At 39.8% G+C, this 24,534-nt stretch overlaps 1 protein-coding gene across 3 annotated transcripts in view; it reads right to left on the bottom strand.

The window, feature by feature from the left end:
• vps13a (vacuolar protein sorting 13 homolog A) overlaps nt 1-24,534 on the bottom strand; it is a 300,950-nt gene that overhangs the window by 98,282 nt on the left and 178,134 nt on the right. For all 3 annotated transcript variants that reach the window (XM_072281554.1, XM_072281557.1, XM_072281556.1), the window contains exons 45-51: nt 22,395-22,555; nt 21,559-21,674; nt 15,646-15,934; nt 6,434-6,823; nt 4,522-4,626; nt 3,265-3,411; nt 1,037-1,165 (exon numbers count right to left, since the gene is read on the bottom strand). In XM_072281554.1, coding sequence (XP_072137655.1) covers nt 1,037-1,165; nt 3,265-3,411; nt 4,522-4,626; nt 6,434-6,823; nt 15,646-15,934; nt 21,559-21,674; nt 22,395-22,555 — 1,337 coding nt within the window. The remainder of the gene's footprint in view (nt 1-1,036; nt 1,166-3,264; nt 3,412-4,521; nt 4,627-6,433; nt 6,824-15,645; nt 15,935-21,558; nt 21,675-22,394; nt 22,556-24,534) is intronic.

Raw genomic sequence — 24,534 nt, 5'->3', positions numbered from 1 at the left:
CTTCTTCATCCCTTCACCATGTGCTATTCAACTTAAAACTATATTTTTCCAGTTCCAATAAAGTGTCTGCAAGATATCATGTTAACTTTGTCTTTTAACGAATGCTGCCAGACCTGCTGAGTGTTTCCAGAATTTTCTGCTTTTACTTCAGATTCCCAGCATCTGTAGTACTTCATTTTTGAACTACAAGATTCAATGGCTTTAGGAAATGTCATTACCCTCAGCTACAGATGGAATAAAGGATGATAAAATGAGCATATTCAGCTCACAGCAGTGACTCTTTTGTTACAAGACAGAGAAAAGATTGAACAAATGTTGATACATCTCTGGATGTTAACGAAATAAAGAAATATGGGAACAGTGAAATAAAATGCAGAGAAAGATCATCTATTATCTTGATGAGAGGCAGCAGGTTCAAAGAGCAAATGGCTGAATATTCGTAAGTTTTTCTGGAAGTCAAATAAAATCATAGACAAGTAGGAAACAGTATGGAAAGACATTTTAAACTAACAGGTGCAGGGTAACGTAATGGGTGGAAACATGCATAATTTACTACAACCAATATGGAATTGGGGTTCACTTTAAGAGGGTGGCCTGTACATGATGACCTAACTACATGAAATTTTTTTACTGTGCTTTATGCTTCTGTGTTTTGAGGGACAATAAATGAGTTGTTATGGCTTTTCTTAAACATAAAACACCTCATGCCGTTTTAGTTGTGAAAACCTACACAGGGACAATACATATTGGCAAAACGGTCATGCATAACGACCAACTTTTGTCAAAACTAATGGAAATTTGTTGGCATAACCTGTTATTAATTTAAGGAACCAGAATGAGATGATTAAAGATTATATTAGATAAGTTTTTTTTGTTACATGCACACTGAAAGATACAATGAAATGCGTCATTTGTGTCAAATCAGATCAGTAAGGATTGTGCTGGGCCTACATAATCTCCTCTGATTTAAAAAATTCACACATTTATTCATTAAAAGACCTGTATTTACACATGTATTATTAATGTACCATTTTACCTTATTATCCAGACGAAGTAAAAGACAATTTTCTTGTTTGTTGAAGTAAAATTTTTGTGGTTGCACACTGCATCCTTCAACTCGAACGACCAACTTTTCAGAACCTCTGGCAGGCCAGAAGGGGATGCACTAATTGAAACAACAAACTACTTCATAAGGGATACAAATGTTTTAAAAGTAGGATACAAATGTCTATGCTTCATCTCTTTTTTTCAATTGGTTCTACGTTCCATTTAATCAATGAGACTCTTTTACTCAATTTGACTATGGATGCAACCAAATTAACATGAAAAAATTAAATCTATCAAAATAAATTATATTTAGCAAACTGAAAACTGGAGAACAAATATAGAAGAGCTACTGTACATGGTTCTCAATCTAACATGAAAATAGGAGCATTGTTATAGGAAAATACCGGTTATAAGAGCAGTCAAATAAAAAAGTGAGCTAAGCTCTACAGTTAATGAAATGATCATTTTTGTAAAATCAAAGTCCAATTAAAACAACTACATATGAGAAACATTTCTTCCAATACAGTTAATTAATTTAAACAAAAAATCTTCACTACAAATTTCAACTGCACATATATAGTATATAATAGAATTTTGAATGCATTAAATTTTTTAAAAACACATGGTACACAATAGAAACAGAGCTTGGAAAAAGGCAATTTGCCTAAGTTAGCTAGTTTTATCTCTATTACATACTCTTTTTACCACTTTAGTTAGGGTTTAGGCTTTAGGGTTCCTGTACTGTGGAAGATGTCCTGCCTCGTCCTTGTGCCGAAGACGCCGCGCCCCAGCAGCCTCAATGACTACAGACCGGTGGCATTGACATCCCACATCATGAAGACCCTGGAAAGACTTGTTCTGGAGCTGCTCTGGCCTATTCTCAGACCACACTTAGATCCCCTCCAGTTCGCCTACCAGCCCCAACTAGGAGTTGAGGATGCCATCGTCTTCCTGCTGTCTGCGCCCACCTGGACAAGCCAGCGAGCACTGTGAGGGTCATGTTTTTTGATTTCTCCAGTGCGTTCAACACCATCCGCCCTGCTCTGCTGGGGGAGAAGCTGACAGCGATGCAGGTGGATGTTTCCCTGGTATCATGGATTCTTAACTAACTGACTGGCATACCACAGTACGTGTGCTTGCAACACAGTGTGTCCGACAGAGTGATCAGCAGCACTGGGGCTCCACAGGGGACTGTGTTGTCTCCCTTTCTCTTCACCATTTACACCTCGGACTTCAACTACTGCACAAGTCTTGTCATCTTCAGAAGTTTTCGGATGACTCTGCCATAGTTGGATGCATCAGCAAGGGAGATGAGGCTGACTACAGGGATACAGTAGGAAACCTTGTCACATGGTGTGAGCAGAATTATCTGCAGCTTAATGTGAAAAAGACTAAGGAGCTGGTGGTAGACCTGAGGAGGGCTAAGGCACCGGTGACCCCTGTTTCCATCCAGGGGGTCAGTGTGGACATGGTGGAGGATTACAAATACCTGGGGATACGAATTGACAATAAACTGGACTGGTCAAAGAACACTGAGGCTGTCTACAAGAAGGGTCAGAGCCGTCTCTATTTCCTGAGGAGACTGAGGTCCTTTAATACCTGCCAGACGATGCTGAGGATGTTCTACGAGTCTGTGGTGGCCAGTGCTATCATGTTTGCTGTTGTGTGCTGGGGCAGCAGGCTGAGGGTAGCAGAAACCAACAGAATCAACAAACTCATTCGTAAGGCCAGTGATGTTGTGGGGATGGAACTGGACTCTCTGACGGTGGTGTCTGAAAAGAGGATGCTGTCTAAGTTGCATGCCATCTTGGTCAATGTTTCCCATCCACTACATAATGTACTGGGTGGGTACAGGAGTACATTCAGCCAGAGACTCATTCCACTGAGATGCAGCACTGAGTGTCATAGGAAGTCATTCCTGCCTGTGGCCATCAAACTTTACAACTCCTCCCTTGGAGGGTCAGACACCCTGAGCCAATAGGCTGGTCCTAGATTTATTTCATAATTTACTGGCATAATTTACGTATTATTATTTAACTATTTATGGTTCTATTACTATTTATTATTTATGGTGCAACTGTAATGAAAACTAATTTTCCCCGGGATCAATAAAGTGTGACTATGACTACGTTTGTTCTTCATGCCCTGCAAATATCAACTTTTCCAAGTAATTTCTGTCAAAATAATGACAAGATGGATTAACAAGGGCAAAATTACCTGGTTTGAATCAATACTGAGCCACTTCGCATCACACTCTTCAGTCACTTCTATCCTGTATTTTGTTCGATTGATGATCATGTGAAATGGTGTGAAGGTTACAATTTTTGTTAGGTTGAAGCTACTGGTGTCTATTCTCACACCAACCTAGAAAAATACCTTCTGATTAGAATCGATTTTGCTCATGATTAGAAAAGGATAAAAAAAACTGAATCATGCCGTAAGTAGTTGACACATTTATTTTCCTTATGGTTTCTTGTTTCCATGGAGACCCACTTGTCATCAGTTAGAAAATGCTCATTTCCACAGCTCTAGAATTAGGGCAACAGATATCAACTACAGAATTCCTCAATTGAGGTTCCAAACTGATAAAAAGCTGGATTTTAGTATTGTTAGGTGAAGTTTTCAGATAATTGTGATAGCAGGTCAGAAGGTTGGGTTCCAGCAACAAGTAATATTCCCTTTGACAGTGCAAAGCCTATCCACCACCTGCAAGGAATGTGACAAAATTCACTCTACTTGTTTTGAGAACTTTGATCACTGGCACATTTTAGGTACAGTTCATACAACCTCCAAAATACACTGGACAACACCTCCCTAAATGCCACCATCAAAAAGATGAGCTCTACAGACACATGGCAACATTATTGTTTACTTCTCAAAAGCATGTTGTTTGCCTCAGAAAAGTAACCTTGTTTCTGGAACTCCTTACGAAATAGTACTGTGGTAATGCCTTCATCGGATGATTTCAGCAATTTAATGCAGCAACTCATCACCATCTTTTCAAGGAAATTGGAAATGGGAATAAGACTTCAACGGATGAAAAAGATTCCTTACTTGCTTTTTTTGGAACTTACATAATACTAATTAAGAACCCATAGGGATAAAAACTCCTTCCTGATCAAATAATTTTCATAAACTGCATGTTTTTTCTCTCATTTACCTAAAAGGCATAAAATTCACTGCAAACAAAAAAACAAAATGCTGAAAATATTTGGCAAATCATGTAATAGTTATACAGGGAGAAACCAAGCTAATCTAAAGACGGACTGCTGATATGAAACCTGAACTTTATTTCACTCTTTACAGACATCATTTGAACTGTGTAATTCAAGGTTGTTAGGCTTTATCCGGAAAACTAAGAGAAAACAGCATTGAGCTTTTAACTAATGGATTAATGTAGTTTATCCATACCTTCAAATATATATAAAGCTGTCAAGGGTCATAGTTTTAAGTAAGCGTATGATAATATCTTACCTGATAATCCTTTTTTGGTCCTTTGCATTTAACAGAGCCATAACTACCCACAGTGTCCAGAGAAAACCAATCTGACAATTCGCTGTCCGTTATCTTTAGTTGAACCTGTTATTAAATTATTAAACAGATACAATTTTGTCATTTAGCAATGGCGCAACTATACTAACTGACTTCGTTCAAAGCATCTGTCACATATCCCTACAACAATGAACTAACTGTCAAATTACTTCATAATACATTTTAGAGTACCACACAAAATCCAAGTTCTTTCCATTAAGGGGATAAAATAGGGCATAATATTGTATATATTTGCACATTTTACAAGTAAACTTACTCTTAAAAACTTGGAAATCTTAAAATCAATATACCACACTAATAATGAAAAACCATGTTCTAAAATAAGAGAAATCAAACCTTCATTAAGTAATGCAAGTATGATACACAAAGCTACAAAGTTTATAGTTGTAAAACCAAATCAGGAAAATGAAAAATGAAGAAAATGTTCTTCATGTCCTTGACTTGACTGGTAGAAATGCCAGGAATTTGATGATTTAACATTTAATTGGAGTTTAATTATTTTTAAAATATTAAATGCCAAACATCAAAATGAGATTTCTGTACGTCTAATGGTCTTCTTGGATCACTTCATTCAAAATTGCTGTTCAATAACAGACGAAGTAGGTATTAAGTATATAGTATTTCACTTTGTAATTTTAATTAACAACTAAAATTCAATGCTTTATTAAAGCATTAAAAACTGTATTTAAGAGGACAAATTGTAATAAAGCAAAATTAACATTTAAAATCCAAATTTCAGCATATTGAAATATTTCAGAACCAATTACTTAATTGGGAAGTAGACTGCAGGACATGAACAATCCTGATGGATTGGCAGGTGTCTGGAGTTCAGCAGAAGGGCAGTGGAAGCAGAAATGCTCTCCACTAAAGCGGACCTAGATGAGTACTGCAGAAGGCAGATCCACCAATGCAATGGACCAAGTGGAAATGACCTGAACACATTAAGGGGGTAGGACACATGATCACCTACTATGATTTAATGATTCTTTCATTCATTTGACACCAAGACTGTTACCTTTGGAACTTCTAATCTAATTTTCCTATAATGTTCTCAGTATCAAAGGTTAATATCCAAATTATTCAGGTACTCTTTTCAGGCATGCAAAAAGGACAAATGGGTTAACAACTTTGAGATTATGACTTACTCCGATGATATTAAAGGTTTGTAAAGTTCTATACCCATGAACTGCAAAAAATGGGCTGTTCATGCACAGGCAGGAGTATAGTAAGGAAGCTGGGACTTTTTAATTGAACTGCACCTTATCATTTTACTTCCTGCATACTAATCTAATTAGCTCCACTGTATAGGATAGTACCCTTCCTCACAAATTCAACATATTTAATAGGACTCTCCAATCTGAAAAGTTCAAATAGTTTAGTGTTGGGATAAAGTGGCATAAACATTGAACAAATTGGCACACTTCAGTATATTCTCCTGATGTTCAAGGGCCACATGAAGTAACCTTTCCTGTAATATACATGATCAAGTCATCAAATGAGACAGAGGGAAAATGGTTGGAGAATGTCAGTATCAACAGTACAGTCCTGTGCCTCATGATCCAAATGAGCAATTATCATTTAACAATAAACAATACGACTCTACTGAAGTGACTGGATGAAAGAGAAATTCAGAAGTGGACTGCAGCTTCCTGACATGCGTGCACTTTTGTCATAGTTGCCTTCACACCCCCAACCATAAAGGCTCTTCCAACTTAAATATTCCTTTGATAAAAAGTACCATCTACTTGTTATTTCACTATTTAAAATAATAATTATGGAAATAAAGATAAATCAGCATTAAACCTTCCTCAGGTGAAAAAGAAAGGCACCCTACCTTGTTCTTTTGGAAAATACATTTCGATCCAAAAGAAAACAGCAAAGGCTTTCTGTAATCCAAAGGATGCTTATGGTGGACATCATCAGCTTTATACTGAAGCATCCTCCCAGTTTTATTTATCATCCAATATGGACTATGCAATGTCAATAAAGTGTATCCAATGTTGCTTGTCACAAGGATTGCAATGTCTATTTCACTCTTTTCATCATCGTATGTTTTAAATTTGATTAATTCAATGTCAGTTTGGTTGCTTTTGATGCTATATTCTCCTGTCCAACTATGGCCCAAGTAATCAATAGCGAGGGTCAATTTAGACTTGTCCAATACAGCATCATGAAGCTGGGCAGAATTCCCTTCATCGACCTTCAAGGTTCGCTCCACACTTCCCTGCAAAAAAAGCACAATTTCTTTTTTTTTGAAAAAATATTGTTTACAATTTTATTTATTAACATCTACTGAATATCAGAAGGCCTAAAGAGTGGACATGCAGAGAATGTTCCCAGTAGTGGGAGAGTCAAGGACCAGAGGGCACAGCCTCAGAAAACATAGATTCTTTTGTTAACAGAAATGGGAGAACTGCTTTAGTCAGAGTGGAATTCATGGCCATGGACAACTATGGAGGACAAGTCATTCAGTATTTTTAAAGTGGAAGTTGATGGGCTCTTGATTAGTAAGGACATCAAAGGTTACAAGTGAAGGCAGGAAAATGGCATTTAGAGGGAATTAAATCAGCCATGATTGAATGGGAGAGCAGACCTGATGGGCTGAATGACTAAATTCTGCTGTCTTTTGATCTTTTCTCTAAGAAACATAGAAACATAGAAAATAGGTGCAGGAGTAGGCCATTCGGCCCTTCGAGCCTGCACCGCCATTTATTATGATCATGGCTGATCATCCAACTCAGAACCCTGCACCAGCCTTCCCTCCATACCCCCGATCCCCGTAGCCACAAGGGCCATATCTAACTCCCTCTTAAATATAGCCAATGAACTGGCCTCAACTGTTTCCTGTGGCAGAGAATTCCACAGATTCACCACTCTCTGTGTGAAGAAGTTTTTCCTAACCTCAGTCCTAAAAGGCTTCCCCCTTATCCTCAAACTGTGACCCCTCGTTCTGGACTTCCCCAACATCGGGAACAATCCCCCTACATTTAGCCTGTCCAATCCCTTTAGGATTTTATACGTTTCAATCAGATTCCCCCTCAATCTTCTAAATTCCAACGAGTACAAGCCCAGTTCATCCAGTCTTTCTTCATATGAAAGTCCTGCCATCCCAGGAATCAATCTGGTGAACCTTCTTTGTACTCCCTCTATGGCAAGGATGTCTTTCCTCAGATTAGGGGACCAAAACTGCACACAATACTCCAGGTGTGGTCTCACCAAGGCCTTGTACAACTGCAGTAGTACCTCCCTGCTCCTGTACTCGAATCCTCTCGCTATAAATGCCAGCATACCATTCGCCTTTTTCACCGCCTGCTGTACCTGCATGCCCACTTTCGATGACTGGTGTATAATGACACCCAGGTCTCGTTGCACCTCCCCTTTTCCTAATCGGCCACCATTCAGATAATAATCTGTTTTCCTACTTTTGCCACCAAAGTGGATAAATTCACACTTATCCACATTAAATTGCATCTGCCATGAATTTGCCCACTCACCCAACCTATCCAAGTCACCCTGCATCCTCTTAGCATCCTCCTCACAGCTAACACTGCCGCCCAGCTTCGTGTCATCCGCAACCTTGGAGATGCTGCATTTAATTCCCTCATGCAAGTCATTAATATATATTGTAAACAACTGGGGTCCCAGCACTGAGCCTTGCGGTACCCCACTAGTCACCGCCTGCCATTCTGAAAAGGTCCCGTTTATTCCCACTCTTTGCTTCCTGTCTGCTAACCAATTCTCTACCCACATCAATACCTTACCCCCAATACCGTGTGCTTTAAGTTTGCACACTAATCTCCTGTGTGGGACCTTGTCAAAAGCCTTTTGAAAATCCAAATATACCACATCCACTGGTTCTCCCCTATCCACTCTACTAGTTACATCCTCAAAAAATTCTATGAGGTTCGTCAGACATGATTTTCCTTTCACAAATCCATGCTGACTTTGTCCGATCATTTCACCGCTTTCCAAATGTACTGTTATCACATCTTTGATAACTGACTCCAGCAGTTTCCCCACCACCGACGTTAGGCTAACCGGTCTATAATTCCCCGGTTTCTCTCTCCCTCCTTCTTAAAAAGTGAGGTTACATTAGCCACCCTCCAATCCTCAGGAACTAGTCCAGAATCTAACGAGTTTTGAAAAATTATCACTAATGCATCCACTATTTCTTGGGCTACTTCCTTAAGCACTCTGGGATGCAGACCATCTGGCCCTGGGGATTTATCTGCCTTTAATCCCTTCAATTTACCTAACACCACTTCCCTACTAACATGTATTTCGCTCAGTTCCTCCATCTCACTGGACCCTCTGTCCCCTACTATTTCTGGAAGATTATTTATGTCCTCCTTAGTGAAGACAGAACCAAAGTAATTATTCAATTGGTCTGCCATGTCCTTGCTCCCCATAGTCAATTCACCTGTTTCTGTCTGAAATTCATACATGCAACAAAACACAATGAAAGAAACACAAAAAATATTCTGAAATGGTGCCAAAGTCTTAATTTCTTAGTAACACCTGGATATAAGTTTGAAAATAAAATACAATATTCCAGTGAGCTAGTTTAATTTGCATAGATAATAGGTTAAAAAATTGTTCTTGCATTATTATAGAAAGGATTACATATGACATTCCATGCCCAGACCACATTTCTGAAAATCTGATCACTTGGCTGTGCTCTTCCTACCTGCATACAGGCAGAGGCTCAAGAGCAAAGCTCCAGAGATTTGGACAACAAAAAGGTGGCCATGGGAGGTAGGGGAGCAACTATAGGATTGCCTTGAGTCGGTGGACTGGGCTGTGTTGAAGGATTCATCTGTGGATCTGAATGAATGGACCACAATTGTCATGGACTTTATAAAAACAGTTGGAGACAAATGTGGCCCCACAAAATCATTCAGTCTTCCCCAACAAGAAGCCCTGAATGAACCATGAGATCTGCAATCTGCTGAGAGCTAGATCAGAGACATTCATGATTGGCGACCAAAAAAGTTACAAAGGTTCTGGGTACGATCTCCAGAAAGCCAACTCACAGGCAAAGTGGCAATTCTAGACTAAACTTGAATCAATGAAGGATGCTTGACAGCTGTGGCAGAGTTTGAATGCTATCAGCTTTTACAAAGTGAAATCAAATGACGTAAGTGACAATGTGGCTTCGCTTCTAGATGAACTCCATGCCTTCTATACTCTCTGTTGAAACCCTAGATTAACAGTTCAGTGCATACTGCACTTACTGCGTGAGATGGAGCTTACATTGCCGGAAACGAACAAGAACTCAAGAAATGCAGCTACGATCTACACAACGTATTCAAGGCAGCAAAGTGACAATATAGCGACAAGATCCAGATACAACTCTCCACCAACAACACATGCAGCTTTTGACAAGGTCTGCACACCATCGCATACTTCAAAGCAAAGCGCAGTGGTGCTGCTTCTCTCCCAGATGAGCTATATCTTTTTTATGCTCTGTTCGATGTCGCCAACACTGAACCCCCGAGGAGAGCCGCCGAAGCGACCTGCACCTTGGTCATCTCTGAGGCTAAAGTACGCAGGCGTTTCCAAGAAGCAGACAGTCGCAAGGCTGCAGGATGGATGGCATCCAAGGGTGGGTACTCAGCCTCTGCGTGGCACAACTGGCAGGCGTGTTTACAGACATTTTTAATCTCTCCCTCTCCCAGTGTAGAGTGCCCTCCTGCTTCAAAGCATCCACCAATGTCACTGTACCTAAAAAGACCAAGGTAACATGTCTGAACGACTGGCATCCTGTTGCACTCAGCTCAATAATAAGCAAATGCTTTGAAGCTGGTCAAGGACTAACTACATCTACAGCATGCTACCACGCACACTGGACCCCCTACAATTCACGTACCAACTCAACCGGTCGACAGATGACGCAAGAGCCACAGCTCTACACATCGTCCTTACATACCTGGAGAGGAGGGATGAACACAGAGCATAGAAATTCTTCTTTTACAGCAGATTACAGGTCCTCTGGCCCACAATGTTGTGCCAACCCTGTAACCTACTCTAGAGACTGCCAAGAATTTCCCTAGCACATAGCCCTCTATTTTTCTAAGCTCCATAGATCTATCTAAAGGCTTTTAAAAGACCTTATTATATCCATTTCCACCACCACCACCAAAGTGAGAATAATGTTCTTGGTCTACAGTTCAGCATTTAACACCATAATTCCCTTCAGGCTTGACAAGAAGCTCTGAGACCTTGGCCTACACCCTGCCTTGTGCAGCTGGATCCTGGACCTCCTGTCAGATCTCCAACAGGTGGTAAGAGTGGGCTCCTTCACCTCTGCCCCTCTTACTCTCATCACAGGAACCCCTCAGAGCTGTGTCCTAAGACCCTCCTTTACTCTCTTATATACTTATGACTGACCCTTATTGACATCAATGGATCTGGGGTTGAGAGAGTGAACAGCTTTAAGTTCCTTGGCATACACGTCACCAAGGATCTCACATGGATTGTACATAGCGGCTGTGAGGTGAAGAAAGCACAACAGTGCCTCTTTCACCTTGGACGGTTGAAGAAGTTTGGTATGAGTCCCCAGTTCTGAAGGACTTTCTACAGGGGCACAATTGAGAGCATCCTGACTGGCTGCATCACTGCCTGGTACGGGAACTGTATTTCCCTCAATCGTAGCACTCTGCAGACAGTGGTGCGGATAGCCCAGCGCCTCTATAAATGTGAACTTCCCACTATTCAGGACATTTACAGCGACAGGTGCATAAAAAGGGCCCGAAGGATCATCGGGGACCCGAGTCAGCCAATCACAACTGTTCCCGCCGCTACCATCCAGGAAATGGTACCGCAGCATTAAGCCAGGACCAACAGGCTCCAGGACAGCTTTTTCCAGCAGGCCATCAGACTGATTAATTCACACTGATACAACTATATTTCTATGCTATATTGACTATCCTGTTAAATATATTACTTATTATAAATGACTATAAATTGCACATTGCACATTTAGACAGAGATGTAACGTAAAGATTTTTATTCCTCATGTATGTGAAGGATGTAAGAAATGAAGTCAATCCAATTGACCAACAAAACCATCACAAGCTAGCACAGTCCCCAAAGACACTGCAATTTCAGACTCGAGGCCCTCTTGAGAGCATCCTTCAGCAGGGTGACGCACAGAAAGTATTCGGTCCAGATGGGGTACCTGGTCTAGTACTGAAGACCTGTGCTGATCAACTGACTGGAGTGTTCAATGAGATCTTTAACCTCTGGCTTTGGCAGTCTGAGGTACCACATGATTCAAGTAGGCTTCAATTATACCAGACCCTATGACTGCTATGAAGAGGATCTTCATAGCAGTCATAGAGTCCATTCTCACATACGGATGCGAGACATGGACACTCACCAAGACCATGCAAAAGTCTCTAGACGGTTGCTATATACGAATGCTCCGGATAGTTCTTGACGTGAGTTGGCAACAGCACATGACGAATGTCGAGCTCTATGACGACCTACCAATGCTCACCACTAACATCGAGGCGAGAACTGCAACTAGTGGGGCACTGTCTACGTCACCCCAAGCTACCTGCCAGCCCAGTCATCATATGGGAGCCCAAGCACGGGAGGATGAACCCGGGGCGCCCTCCTAAGACTATGGTCAACGCGCTCCTAGAAGACAGCGGCGCAGCTAATGTCGATGAACTGAACACACTGATGAGGGAGAGGGAGAAGTAGAGAGTCCGTCATTGTGCCCGACGCCGGCCCCCTAGGCCTGAGTCGGTGTACTAGTAGTAGTACTAAGAAGAATGTGGCAAACTGCCTCAATGACTATTGTCTAGTCACACGTACTTCCACAGTGATTAAGTGTTTTGAGAGGTTAGTGACGAAACATATCAACTCCTGCCTGAGAAGAAACTTTGACCTGCTCCAATTTGCCAACCGGAGCAACAGGTCCACAGCAGATACCATTTCATTAGCTCTTCACTCAACTTTGGAGCATCTGGACAGCAAATATGTATACATCATGATGTTCGTTATTGAGCACAACTCAGCATTCAATACTATCAACCCTTCAAAAATAATTAATAAACTTCAAGATCTTGGCCTCAACACCTCCTTATGCAATTGGATGCTCAATTTCCTCACTTACAGACCCCAGTCAATTCAGATGGGCAATGGCATCTCCGTAATCTCCTCAGCACAGGTGCATCTCAAGACTGTGTTTAGCTCCCTACTCTGCTTGCTTTACACTTATGACTATGAAGCCAAGCACAGCTCCAATGCCATTTTTAAGTTTGTTGACGAATCCACCAGAGGTTGAATCAAAGGTGGTGATAAATCAATATATGGGAGGAAGGTTGAAAACCTGGCTGAATGATACCACAACAACAATCTCTTACTCAATATTAACAAGACCAAGTGGATTATTGACTTCAGGAGGAGGAAACCGGAGGTCCTTGAGCCAGTCCTCATTGGGGGATTAGATATGAAGAGGGTCAGCAATCTTAAATTCCTTGGAGTTATCATTTTAGAGGAACTCTCCTGGGCCCAGCATGCAAGTGCAATTATAAAGAAAGAACTGCAGTGCCTCTACTTACTTAGAAGTTTGCGAAGATTCAGCACAACATCTAAAACTTTGACCATATGGCATAGATGTGTGGTGGAGAGTATAGTGACTGGCTACATCACAGCCTGGTAAAGTAACAACAATGCTCTTGAACAGAAAATCCTACAAAAAGTAGTGGCTCAGTCCATCACGGGTAAAGTCTTTCACACTATTGAGCACAACTGCACAGAGTGGTGTTGCAGAAAAGCACCAGCCATCATCAGGGACCCCAACCACACAGATCACACTCTCTTCTTGCTGCTGCCATTAGGAAGGTGGTACAGGTGCCTCAGATTCATACCACCAGGTTCAGGAACAGTTATTACCCCTTAATCACCAGGCTCTTGAATCAGAGGAGATAATTTCACTCAACTTTGCTTTCCCCATCATTGAACTGTTCGCACATTCTATGGACTCACTTTGAAGGACTCTTCATCTCATGTTCTCGATTTTTATTGCTTATTCCTATTATTTCTATTTTTACTATTCTGTTTGTAATTGCACACTAGTTATTCACCCTGTTGGTGCAGTCTTTCATTGATTCTATTATGATAATTGGATTTATTGAGTATGCCTGTAAGAAAATAAATCCTAGGGTCGACATATATGTACTTTGACATAAATTTTCTTTGAACTTTGACATTTTTGTTTGAAGAAAAGGTGACAAGAGATTGCACCTGGTGGAATCTGAGGCAAAACTGAGAGATGAACTCAGCAGGTCAAGTTGTACCTGTGGAGGAAAATGGGCAATCAACATTTTAGGTTGAGACCCTTCATCTATTCCACAGATGCTGCTTGACTCCCCGAGTTTTGCCAGCAGTTTTTTTTTCTTTTTTTTTTTAAAACACTCCCCCGTGCCTTAACTTTCCTAGTATTTTCTATGCTGGTTTTATTTTCCAACAGCATTACCTTACATTTACCTGTATTGAAATCCATTTGCCTTGCTTCGGCCCACTTTCCTAATTGATCAAGTCTCCTCCTTAATCTGCAATAATTTTCTTCACTATGAACAATACATGCTAATTTTGCATTACCTGTAAACTTGCTGATCAAGTCTTGTGCATACATATCTAAATAAATAACAAGAGTCCGAACACCAACACCTGGGGCATACCACGAGTCATCAAGTCTCCTTTCTTACCAATTTCTTCTTTCCATCTCCTAGCCAATTTTGAATCTATCTAACTAGTTTTCCAGACCAGCCGTCCATGCATTACCTTATCACAGATCTCGCTCAAGTCCAAATACTCAACATCAATTGCCCTTCCCTCACCTATCCTTTTACTTCAGAGACCGCAAAAATATTCATCAAATTCATCAAACACAACTTCCCACACACAAAGCCATGCTGATTCCTTCAAGTCAGACTGTCTATCCAAAGGTGGTAGATTGTGTCCCTCAGAATTCTCTGTGGTAATTTGCCCACTAATATCAAACTGAGCGTTCTGTAATTTCTAGGCTTGTCCTTGCTAACCTTCTTAAACAATGAAGCAATATTAGCCACCTTCCAGTCTTTGAGAACATTACCAATAGCTGACAATGAAACAAATCAAGAAACTTTTCTGGACGCATTTCACAAATTCCACTCCATCTTGGTACATACCACACAGTGGTCCAGTTAATATCCAAGAAATTAAAATCTCCCACTTAGACATTCTATTATTCTTACAACCATGAGCAATTTCTCTGCACATTGCACTGACCATGTGGGAGTTGGGTGGGATGTATAACATAATCCCCTGTAATGTTTACCACCTTCTTTTTATCTTCTAGCCAAATGGCCTCACTGGACAATTCTCCAAGAATGTCATCTCTAAGCATCGCTGTTAGGATCTCCTTTAGCAAAAAGGCAACAACCTCTCCTCACTTAACTGTATCTCGGTCATGCCTGTAGCACCTGTACCATAGAACATTGAGCTGCCAGTCCTGCCCCTCTCTCAGCCACGTTTCTGCTCTGGCTATGACATCCCAATTCCCAGAGCGAATCTAAGTTTATCCACCTCACTTGTTGATATTTGTGCATTGAAATAAATGCAATTCAATTAACTACTTCTAACCCTCTCTTTACTGTGCCCCTAGCTACCATAATTACTAAATATGCTCTCACTGGCTACTGCTTTATCCAATAACTTTCCCCTGCCCAAAGTTCCACATCCCTGTCAATCCAGGTAAAGTAAAGCAAGTGACAAAATAGTCGGTTTATTAAGAAATTACACTGAAATTAATACACAATAAAAAGGAAACAAATCTAGAATACCAATATAGAGACAGGTTAAAAACAGATGTTAAGAATATGCAAATTTATACTTAAAAGCTACAAAATTGTTAAAACAATTTCAAATAAAGTGACGTTACACCTAGTTCCCTTCCCTCGATGGCAGGATCTTTATAGATACATAGAAAGAAAAACAAAGAAAAACATTTGAGCACAAAAGTGTAAACATGAAGCACACCAGTAAACTTACCTCAGTTAGACATACATCAACCATACAAGGCAGAAGGTTTTGAAGAATTGCAGTAGGCCACAAATGGAGCACATATGCATTCTTGTCTTCATCAGGATTGTCTGATGTCAGTGTGTCATGTACTGCAACTATATTGATCATCATTGGGTCCTGCTCATTTTTCCCAACAAAACAGCACTTACGCTTAAATACAACTTTAGTATTTGTATTTAAATGACCAAAAGTGATAGTTTCACAGGGAGCATATGGTTCTTTGTTCTTCATTATTAATTGTAAACGGAGATCTGATCTAAATAAAAACAGAAAATATGTTTTAAAATGATAAATGAACATTTATGCTTTATTAATTAGCAAATGTATTTAAAGCTATTCTCTGCCTCAAAATATAAATTGCAGATGACACGCTTTGACCCCAGCATCTGCAGAATATTTTGTGTTTATAAATTGCAGATGATATCTTCAAACATACAACGATCTTCCAATGCACTTCATAGCAAAAAGACAAAGGTCACCAAGCCAACTGAGAGTAGTAATGCTTAAAATGCTGTCTTACTGATGAGAATTTAAATACAAGCTATGGCACTGTTTGAAGAAAAGTTGACAGTCCTTTAAGGATTAACTACACTGTTGCACTTTACAATAGTGGTTATACTTCAGACCTCACAATAGTGTAAAGAGCTGTTGGAAAGACATTATATAAATAGCACTCATCAAAAACAACATATTCCTTAAAAAAAATGAAAGCATGGAAAACATGATGCTCATCATGCCCAGGGGCATCTAATAGGCTATACAACCAGTCAAATACATTCCAAAGTGCAGTAGTCAGCTTTGTTAGGTGGAAAATGCATTAACTGATCTGAAGTGCATGCACTAAGCTGCTAGACATGATCAGATACAATTTCTGGATTAGCTTCTTTTAATGATGTTGATTCAATGATAACGATGGCAGTCGGTACAACCTTCTTGTTCTTTGGCAAAATTGTACCATGAAATTTTTACATCCACCTTAGAGGGCTAGCTGTTACAAGAATTCTTGTTCGTAGAGGCAAACAAGAACCTTAGACAGTTGAAGTTTTGTACGGGCCCCCAAATCTTAAGAACTTTCTACAGAGGCACAATTGAGAGCATGCTGACTGGCTGTACCACCGCCTGGTATGGGAACTGTACTTCCCTCAGTCACAGGAGCCTGCAGAGAGTGGTGCGGACAGTCCAGCACATCTACGGATGTGAACTTCCCACTATTCAGGACATCTACAAAGACAGGTGTGTAAAAAGTGCCCGAAGGATCATTGGGGGCCCAAGACACCTCAACCACAAACCGTTCTAGCTGCTGCTATCCGGGAAACAGTATTGCAGCAAAAAATGCCAGGACTGACAGGCTCCAGGACAGCTTCTTCCACCAGGCTATCAGACTGATTAATTCATACTGATACAATTGTATTTCTTATGTTATATTGACTGTCTTGTTGTACATACTGTTTATTATAAATTACTAATAATTGCACATTTAAACAGAGACGTAACGTAAAGATTTTTACTCGTATATGAAGGATGTAAGAAATAAAGTCAATTCAATTCAGTTTAAATCTTCTTTATTTTAAGTAACTTGCTATAATTTTCACATTGTCCACCTCACAATGTTTCCCTTCCTTTACTCAACCTTTGTATTTTCGTTTAAATATTCACAGCAAGCCCACAATCAAATTGTTATTTTGACTTCACCTCCACTCACTCTGCTTCCCAGTAAAGCTCAGATTTCGGAGGTGATGCTGATGGGGCTTTGATAAGTTGTCGCAGTACACATACTGTCTACCATCTTAACATCAACAGAAAACTTGAGATGAATGTAATTAAAGTTTAGATTCTTATAATGCTATTCAAGTGGACTACTTTGGTTTAGATAAAATCAAGGTGCTTCAATGTTTTTGTTTTAGAACTGCACTAAATATTGAAGGTATTCATCACCTTATTGATAATGTTGCAGATACTGAGAGAACAAATTGACAACCCAAGTCACTTGGGTTGTACAGCAGCAGCTCTACCTTCTATCAGTGGCCAAACACATTGCTGCGATTACAAAGAAGGCACACCAGCAGCTCGACTTCAACAGGATTAAGAGAGATTTGCTAGGTCACCAAGGATTCTTGCAAATTTTTATAGAAGTATAGTGGAGAGCATTCTGACTGGTTGCATCATAGCATGGCATGGAGATTCCAACGCACAGGATCACAAGAGGCTACAAAGAATTACAGACTCAGTCAACTCCACATTGGCATAACCCTCCCCACTTTCAGACATCTTCAAAAGGTGGTGCCTCAAGAAGGCAGCATCCATCACTGAGTGCCACACAATTGGAGAAATGCCCTCTTTTTGCTACTTCCAGAGTTCAAGGTTAATTTATCATCAAGGTACAAACAGTGCCTACGAAAAGTATTCACCTTCTTTAAAGTTATCACATTTTATTATTTTACACCATTTAATCACAGTGATTCAATGTTGTAAAACAATAAAACATGAAAACTTCTGGGGAGGGGTTAATATTTTTTATAGGCACCATATATTTTACTTTTTTTCCTGTAAATACCTACAATACATTTTCTTGCAGGTACTTACAGGAAAAATGTAATAAAATGGAATTTAAATGCCTTTAAAAGAGCTTTCTAAATCTAAGTTCCTTCCTATTCAGATAAAACATTTTGATTATGATTTTAGCATTGGAAAATTATTTGTATTAGTTAAAAAGATATCATGCAGGCTTGTGGTTAGATTAAAAAAAAACACAATTTGAAAGCTACATTAGTATTTCCAAACCAGTACTGCAACAGGTGTGACAAGCAATAAGATTAAACACAGTCAATGAGCTTTTGACAAAGGGAGATCATATATGGCAAATGTAAATCAGAATCTCTAAGACTAAAATTGGTTCAATGGACTCAAAAGAGAATTTGGAACACTCTATGCATAAAAACACTGAGTGGTATGTGGCAAAACCATTCACATCAGAAAGGTAAGGGCAGCAGATTAAAAGGGAGTATTTATACTAAGTTCTTCTTCTTTGTCTTGTTTTACGGCGGATGGCACCCAGCTTAGTGGTGCATTACTGCCGCCTTCTGCTCCCAAGTGTGCAATAGACTTACATTCTAAATCCCTTCACCCAATCACAGACACACACACATACCTTAACCTACACTTCATCCTTCCATCTTTGGCCATCCTAGTACCCTATTCCTGCTTATCCGTCATATCCTATTAAAAAACCCCCGTACCCCTTAAGAAAGCTAAAAATACCCTAATCTCACCAATGCCCAGCAACCCTTTTAATGTGAATTCCTGTACCCCCAGTTCCCTTATATTAATTCTCATCATCTCTCTGTATCCCATACTTCCTGCAACTCAGAAGTACATGTTCTACTGACTCCTCTTCCGAACATTCCTCACACAATCCTGTCTGGTATTTCCCTGTCATTTTCAATGTTTTGTTTAATGCTAAGTTGGTGGGGGATAGGAACTGGCGTAATGGGGTTGAGGATGGGGTAGTTGGTATACAGGTTAATGTAGTGTGTAGTAAGTCTGTGAAGAAGGACAGGCATATGATAGGGCAAATTTGTAGTCTATGACGAGTTGAAGTGCAACAGGGAGGCAAAAATCGAATGCACAGTATACAATACAAGATAGATCTTGTAGTGCAGTTAGAGATTGGCAGGTATGACATTGTGGGCATCGCTGAGTTATGGCTGAAAGACGATCATAGTTGGGAGCTTAACATCTAAGGATACACATTGTATCAAAAGGACAGGCAAGCAGAACCAGTATGGTAGTTCTGTTGGTAAAAAATTAAATCAAATCCTTAGAAAGAGGTGATATAGGATCAGAAGATGTAGAATCCTTTTGGGTAGAGTTAAGAACTACAAAGGTAAAATGACCTTGATGGGAATCATACACAAGCCTCAAAACAGTAGCCAATGCGTGGGACATAAATTTCAACAGGAAATAAAACAGGCATGTAATAAAGGAGATTTCAATATGTAGGTAGATTGGGAAAATCAAATTGGTGCCGGATCCCAAGTGAGGGAATATGTAGAAATGCCTATAAGATGGCTTTTTACAGCAGCTTGTGGTTCAGCCCACGAGGGGAAAGGCAATTCTGGATTGAGTGTTATGTAATGAACCAGATTTGATTCGGGAATTGAATCCAAAGGAGGCTGTGCACAATCCGGATTTGATGGAGACAGCCGTGAGAAGCCCGGAGGAACACCTGGAGAAACTTCTGAAGTGCCCTCTTCGCTGCCGCTGCTACTGTGCGATCGAGAATCTCTGGAGGGGAAGGCCTCAAATCCTTGGCTTTGCCTATTGCCGGGGTCGAAGCACTCGCCAGAGATGGTGCTTGGTACTCGGAGTCGGAGAGCTGGTCGAAGGCTCTGAATTTTCAGACGGACTCGGAGTTGGACTGTGGTCGGATGCTTCTAGTATGCTGCATCAGCAAGCTTGCGGCGCTGGAGGTTCATCATCTGCGTGAGATGATGGGACTTTCGAGAGACTTTGAGACTTTTACCGTGCCATGGTCTGTTCTGATCAAATTACGGTATTGTCTTGCACTGTTGTAACTACAGGTGTCCCCTGCTTATTGAACGTTCGCTTTACAAAACCTCACTGTTACAAAAGACCTACATTAGTTACCTGTTTTCGCTAACAGAAGGGGTCTTCACTGTTACGAAGAAAGGCAGCGCGTGAAAAAAAAAATCAGCGCACGATAAAAATCAGCATGTGCCCCGAGCAGCCGCTCTCCCCTGGATTCGGAACGGCATTCTCGCCAGCACTGCAGGATGTGTTCGGTGCTTTCCCAATTCCGGTAAGTGATACTACACTGTACATACATTATTTCTACTTTATATCGGCTGTGTATTTTTACGTGTTATTTGGTATGATTTGACAGCTTCACAGCTTAAAGGTTACTGGAGAGTGTTTTTGCTAACAGCGCTTGCGTGAGATTTTTGTTACGGAGAACAGTGCCAGCAATGATTGTGGAAAAGTATTTCTACTTTATATAGGCTGTGTATTCATCATATCATTCCTGCTTTTACTATATGTTACTGTTATTTTAGGTTTTATGTGTTATTGGTAGGTTATTTTTGGGTCTGCGAACGCTCACAAAATTTTCCCATAAAAATAAATGGTAATTGTTTCTTGACTTTACGACATTTCGGCTTATGAAGCGTTTCATAAGAATGCTCTACCTTCGGATGGCAGAGGAAACCTGTATATGTTATAATTGTGTGGCTTTTGTTAGTTTTTAAGCCGGTTTGTCATGTGTTTCTGTGATATCTTTCTGGAAAAACATTGTATCATTTCTTAATGCAAGCATTACTAAATGACAATAAAAGAGGACTGTGTGTTCTCATAATCTAATCTAATAGAATTAAACCTGTTGTGTAAAACAAAGAAAATAAAGTCAGATGTATTAGTATTACAGTGGAGTAAAGGGAAATAGAGATATGAGAGAGGAGCTGCCTAAAGTTGATTGGAAGGGGACACTAGCAAGGGTGATGGCTGAACAGCAATGGCTAGGGTTAACAAATTAACAAATTTGCTGGACAAGTGGGAAAATACATGGTGGGCATTGTATAATTTAGATAATTCTGAATGTATCCACTTCAGTAAGCAAAATAGCAAGGCCAAGTTTTATTTACATGGTAATAAATTAGGAAATATTGATATACAAATACTCCTGGAGCAATTTAATACACCAGTCTCTTAACACAATCCTGCAGTTAAGATGGAAAATAGTGTATACAGGAGCAAGAATACCTTGAGAAATCATACAAGGCTTTATGTTATTTTTTGTCGCAATACAAAACAAACTGTTCCATGCAAAATTAAAATAATTAAGACTATATAATTTAACTCAAATACCTGTAAGAAAGCAAAGGCACATTGAAATCTTCATTTGGCTGAATTTTACCAAGCAATTTCAAATCTGATTCCATATCTTCAAACACATTGAAAGGCAACGAAAAGTGATTTTTTATCTGCAAATAATTTTAAATTTAAGTCAACGGAGTCAAGACTGAATTCCACAATGGACAATAATATAAATACAAAAATTACAATTTAGAATTTTCCACTTTTGTTAATTGATAAACAAAAACGTATAAAGAGATAATTCAAAAGAGACTTTAATTGAACAGGTGTTCCCCGCTTTACGAACGTTCGTTTTACGCTACCTCGCTTTTACAAAAGACCTACATCAGTACCCGTTTTCACTAACCGTAAGAGGAAATCTACCGTGGTTGGTGAAGGAACAACTTAAAAGGTTCCAGATGAAGAATTAGAATAGCTATCAAAATCTGACACTACTACAATATACATGAGAATAGTAATTCCATCATCCATTAAACCTATTGCACTCAAGAAGAATATGAATTGCCTTGTGTGAAAAATTAAACCACTGGAATTCTCTCAGATGATCCAAATAAGAGTTGTATAAAAGAATTTAATTCAAAATAGCTGAGATATTAGTTATATTGATGGTTTACATGATCTACCGCATTAATATTTCCCTTTCCAATTTTTCAAAAATAAGCAATGGTTTATCTCATATTCATATTGTAGATTTGTGTTAGGCATATTTCCATATTTAGATCACAGCATTTGGAAAACACATAGCTCAAAAGTAATCTGTTAATAAAGGTCAGCAGATTTAAGTGACAAATCATTCTTAGTACATTGGATGAAATGGAACTGTATACCTGAACAGGAGAACGAATTGTTATTTTCTTGCTTCCTTGCACTGCATCAATCTGGCATATAATGGCTCGCTCAACAACTGATTCCTCATGTGTAATGGTGTACAAACGGCGACCCAACCTAATTAGTGGAATTTTGTCAGCTGCAGTGTGGCCCTGAGGAGCTGCGTGAAATTTAAAAGGACAATGCTTTACTGATAAAAAAAAAATTTTAAGTGACACACATTAACTAAGCTCCCAAATGAATACACTGAATTCAGACTTAAAAACTTTTGTGTTAACAGAAATAATTAACACACTTATTTGCCGGCACAATAAACAATTAGATATTCATTTTGAAGTATTACTGATATTTTTTCCCAAGGCAGCACAACTGCAAGTTGCATGAAAATTTGAAGCTGGCCATATTCCTAGATGCCTCACAAAGTTGAGAATTCACATATGGCTACTGAGGATGACCTTAAAAAGTTATTTCAATAGATTATATTGATCTCATACATTATGATGCTGATAAAAAAAATTAGTGCTTCATTTGACAGATGGTATGACATATGTGCAGCCTGTTTTTTTTAAAATGGTGATTTCAACTTTTTTCTACCCCCCCACCGAACATTAGGCAAGAGTACATTAATCCTGTATTCCCAATTTGATTTTGCAGTCATACGATTATTCACTTCCCAATGACTAACCACCTCTGATCTACTTGTGAAGTGGTAGTAGTCCAAAAGTTGATCCAGTTCAGTTCTGGTACTAGTAATCCCAGAATAGTATGGTATGCGATTAGACAATAACAATGCTGCTGAATGCCAAGCATAGGCAGTTAAGATACTCTTGACAGATTTGGCAATGTGGCAGAAATGTTACTTGCCACTTACATGGCTCACATGGGCACAAGCTGTCACTATGAAGAATTAAGAGTAGAACTGAACACTCTCTGCTTAACACGAGGAAATCTGGAGATGCTGGAATTTCAAGCAACACACATAAAAGTTGCCGGTGAACACAGCAGGCCAGGCAGCATCTCTAAGAAGAGGTACAGTCGACTTTTCAGGCCGAGACCCTTTGGCCCGAAACATCGACTGTACCTCCTCCTAGAGATGCTGCCTGGTCTGCTGCGTTCACCAACTACTCTCTGCTTAAGCTGTCTTTTTGGATTGAGGTTCTGGTTTGGAGGGTTTTGAAGCCTCAATTGTCAGAAAAGCCCATATTTTGACTATGAATATGGGTCAATATTGGAACTATAGTCTCTATACTACCCCATCTCTGGAGGAGAACACAGGTGGGTAATTTCTGAGTTGTTGCCATTATAGAGCTCCTCTGTACCAGTACATTCATTGCCTTAAGTTACACATCATTGTCACAGATGCTCCTCCTTCATTTTGAGCAGTCAAAGACCTGTGATTACCATTTGTTGGTAAGAATATTACAGTTCAATGAAGTACTGAGCACATACTTAAATCTACATGGCTCTATCATGGGAAGAGATTACCAGGTAGAGCAATAAAACATAAAAGCATGAATCTGTTGAGCCTTCACTGAGCTGTAGCTCAGATTTAGCCTTTTTTTTAAACATTGTTTAATTTTTAATTTTTTTTCAGTTTATAAAGATTATTTTGGGCACAGAGGGGGGAATTAGGTGTTAAGTTAGAGTTTACGGACAGGATGTAGGGGAATTATAGATTGGGCTGAGTATAAGTTTTCACACTGTGTTCATAGACCAGTGATGTATATGTGGGACATCCATAGTCAGATGTCAGACCAGCTGAGAGGAGACAAGAAACTCCACAGGTAAAGGAGTTGTCGGCGGGTTCCAGAATTGAAGTTCTGCATGGGAAGGAAGAAAGAGTTCCGATGAACCCTGGATTTGAGAATCAGTGAAACCGAATCTTGAGGACTAGTGTTTGGAGTTCTGTCATCTGCGAGTCCAGGGTTCAAGGCCAAGTGTTCAGTGATCAACATATCATGGTACCGACACCAAGGATTGATGCCCAAGTGTCGAATCGGAAATCTGGATGTCGAAGCCTATTAGCCAGAGCAGAGTCGACAGATCTCTGCAAATCTGCTAGGGAGGTTAAAGCCTAGTGTCTGCAGACCCAAATCCGAATCTGCTGGAGGCTGGAGGCCTGTGTATTTGCATTGGTAG

Source organism: Mobula birostris, chromosome 17, assembly GCF_030028105.1.
Source record: "Mobula birostris isolate sMobBir1 chromosome 17, sMobBir1.hap1, whole genome shotgun sequence".
Lineage (NCBI taxonomy): Eukaryota > Metazoa > Chordata > Chondrichthyes > Myliobatiformes > Myliobatidae > Mobula > Mobula birostris.
The sequence above is the reverse complement of the archived record's forward strand: the minus strand, read 5'-3'. Positions and strand labels throughout refer to the sequence as shown.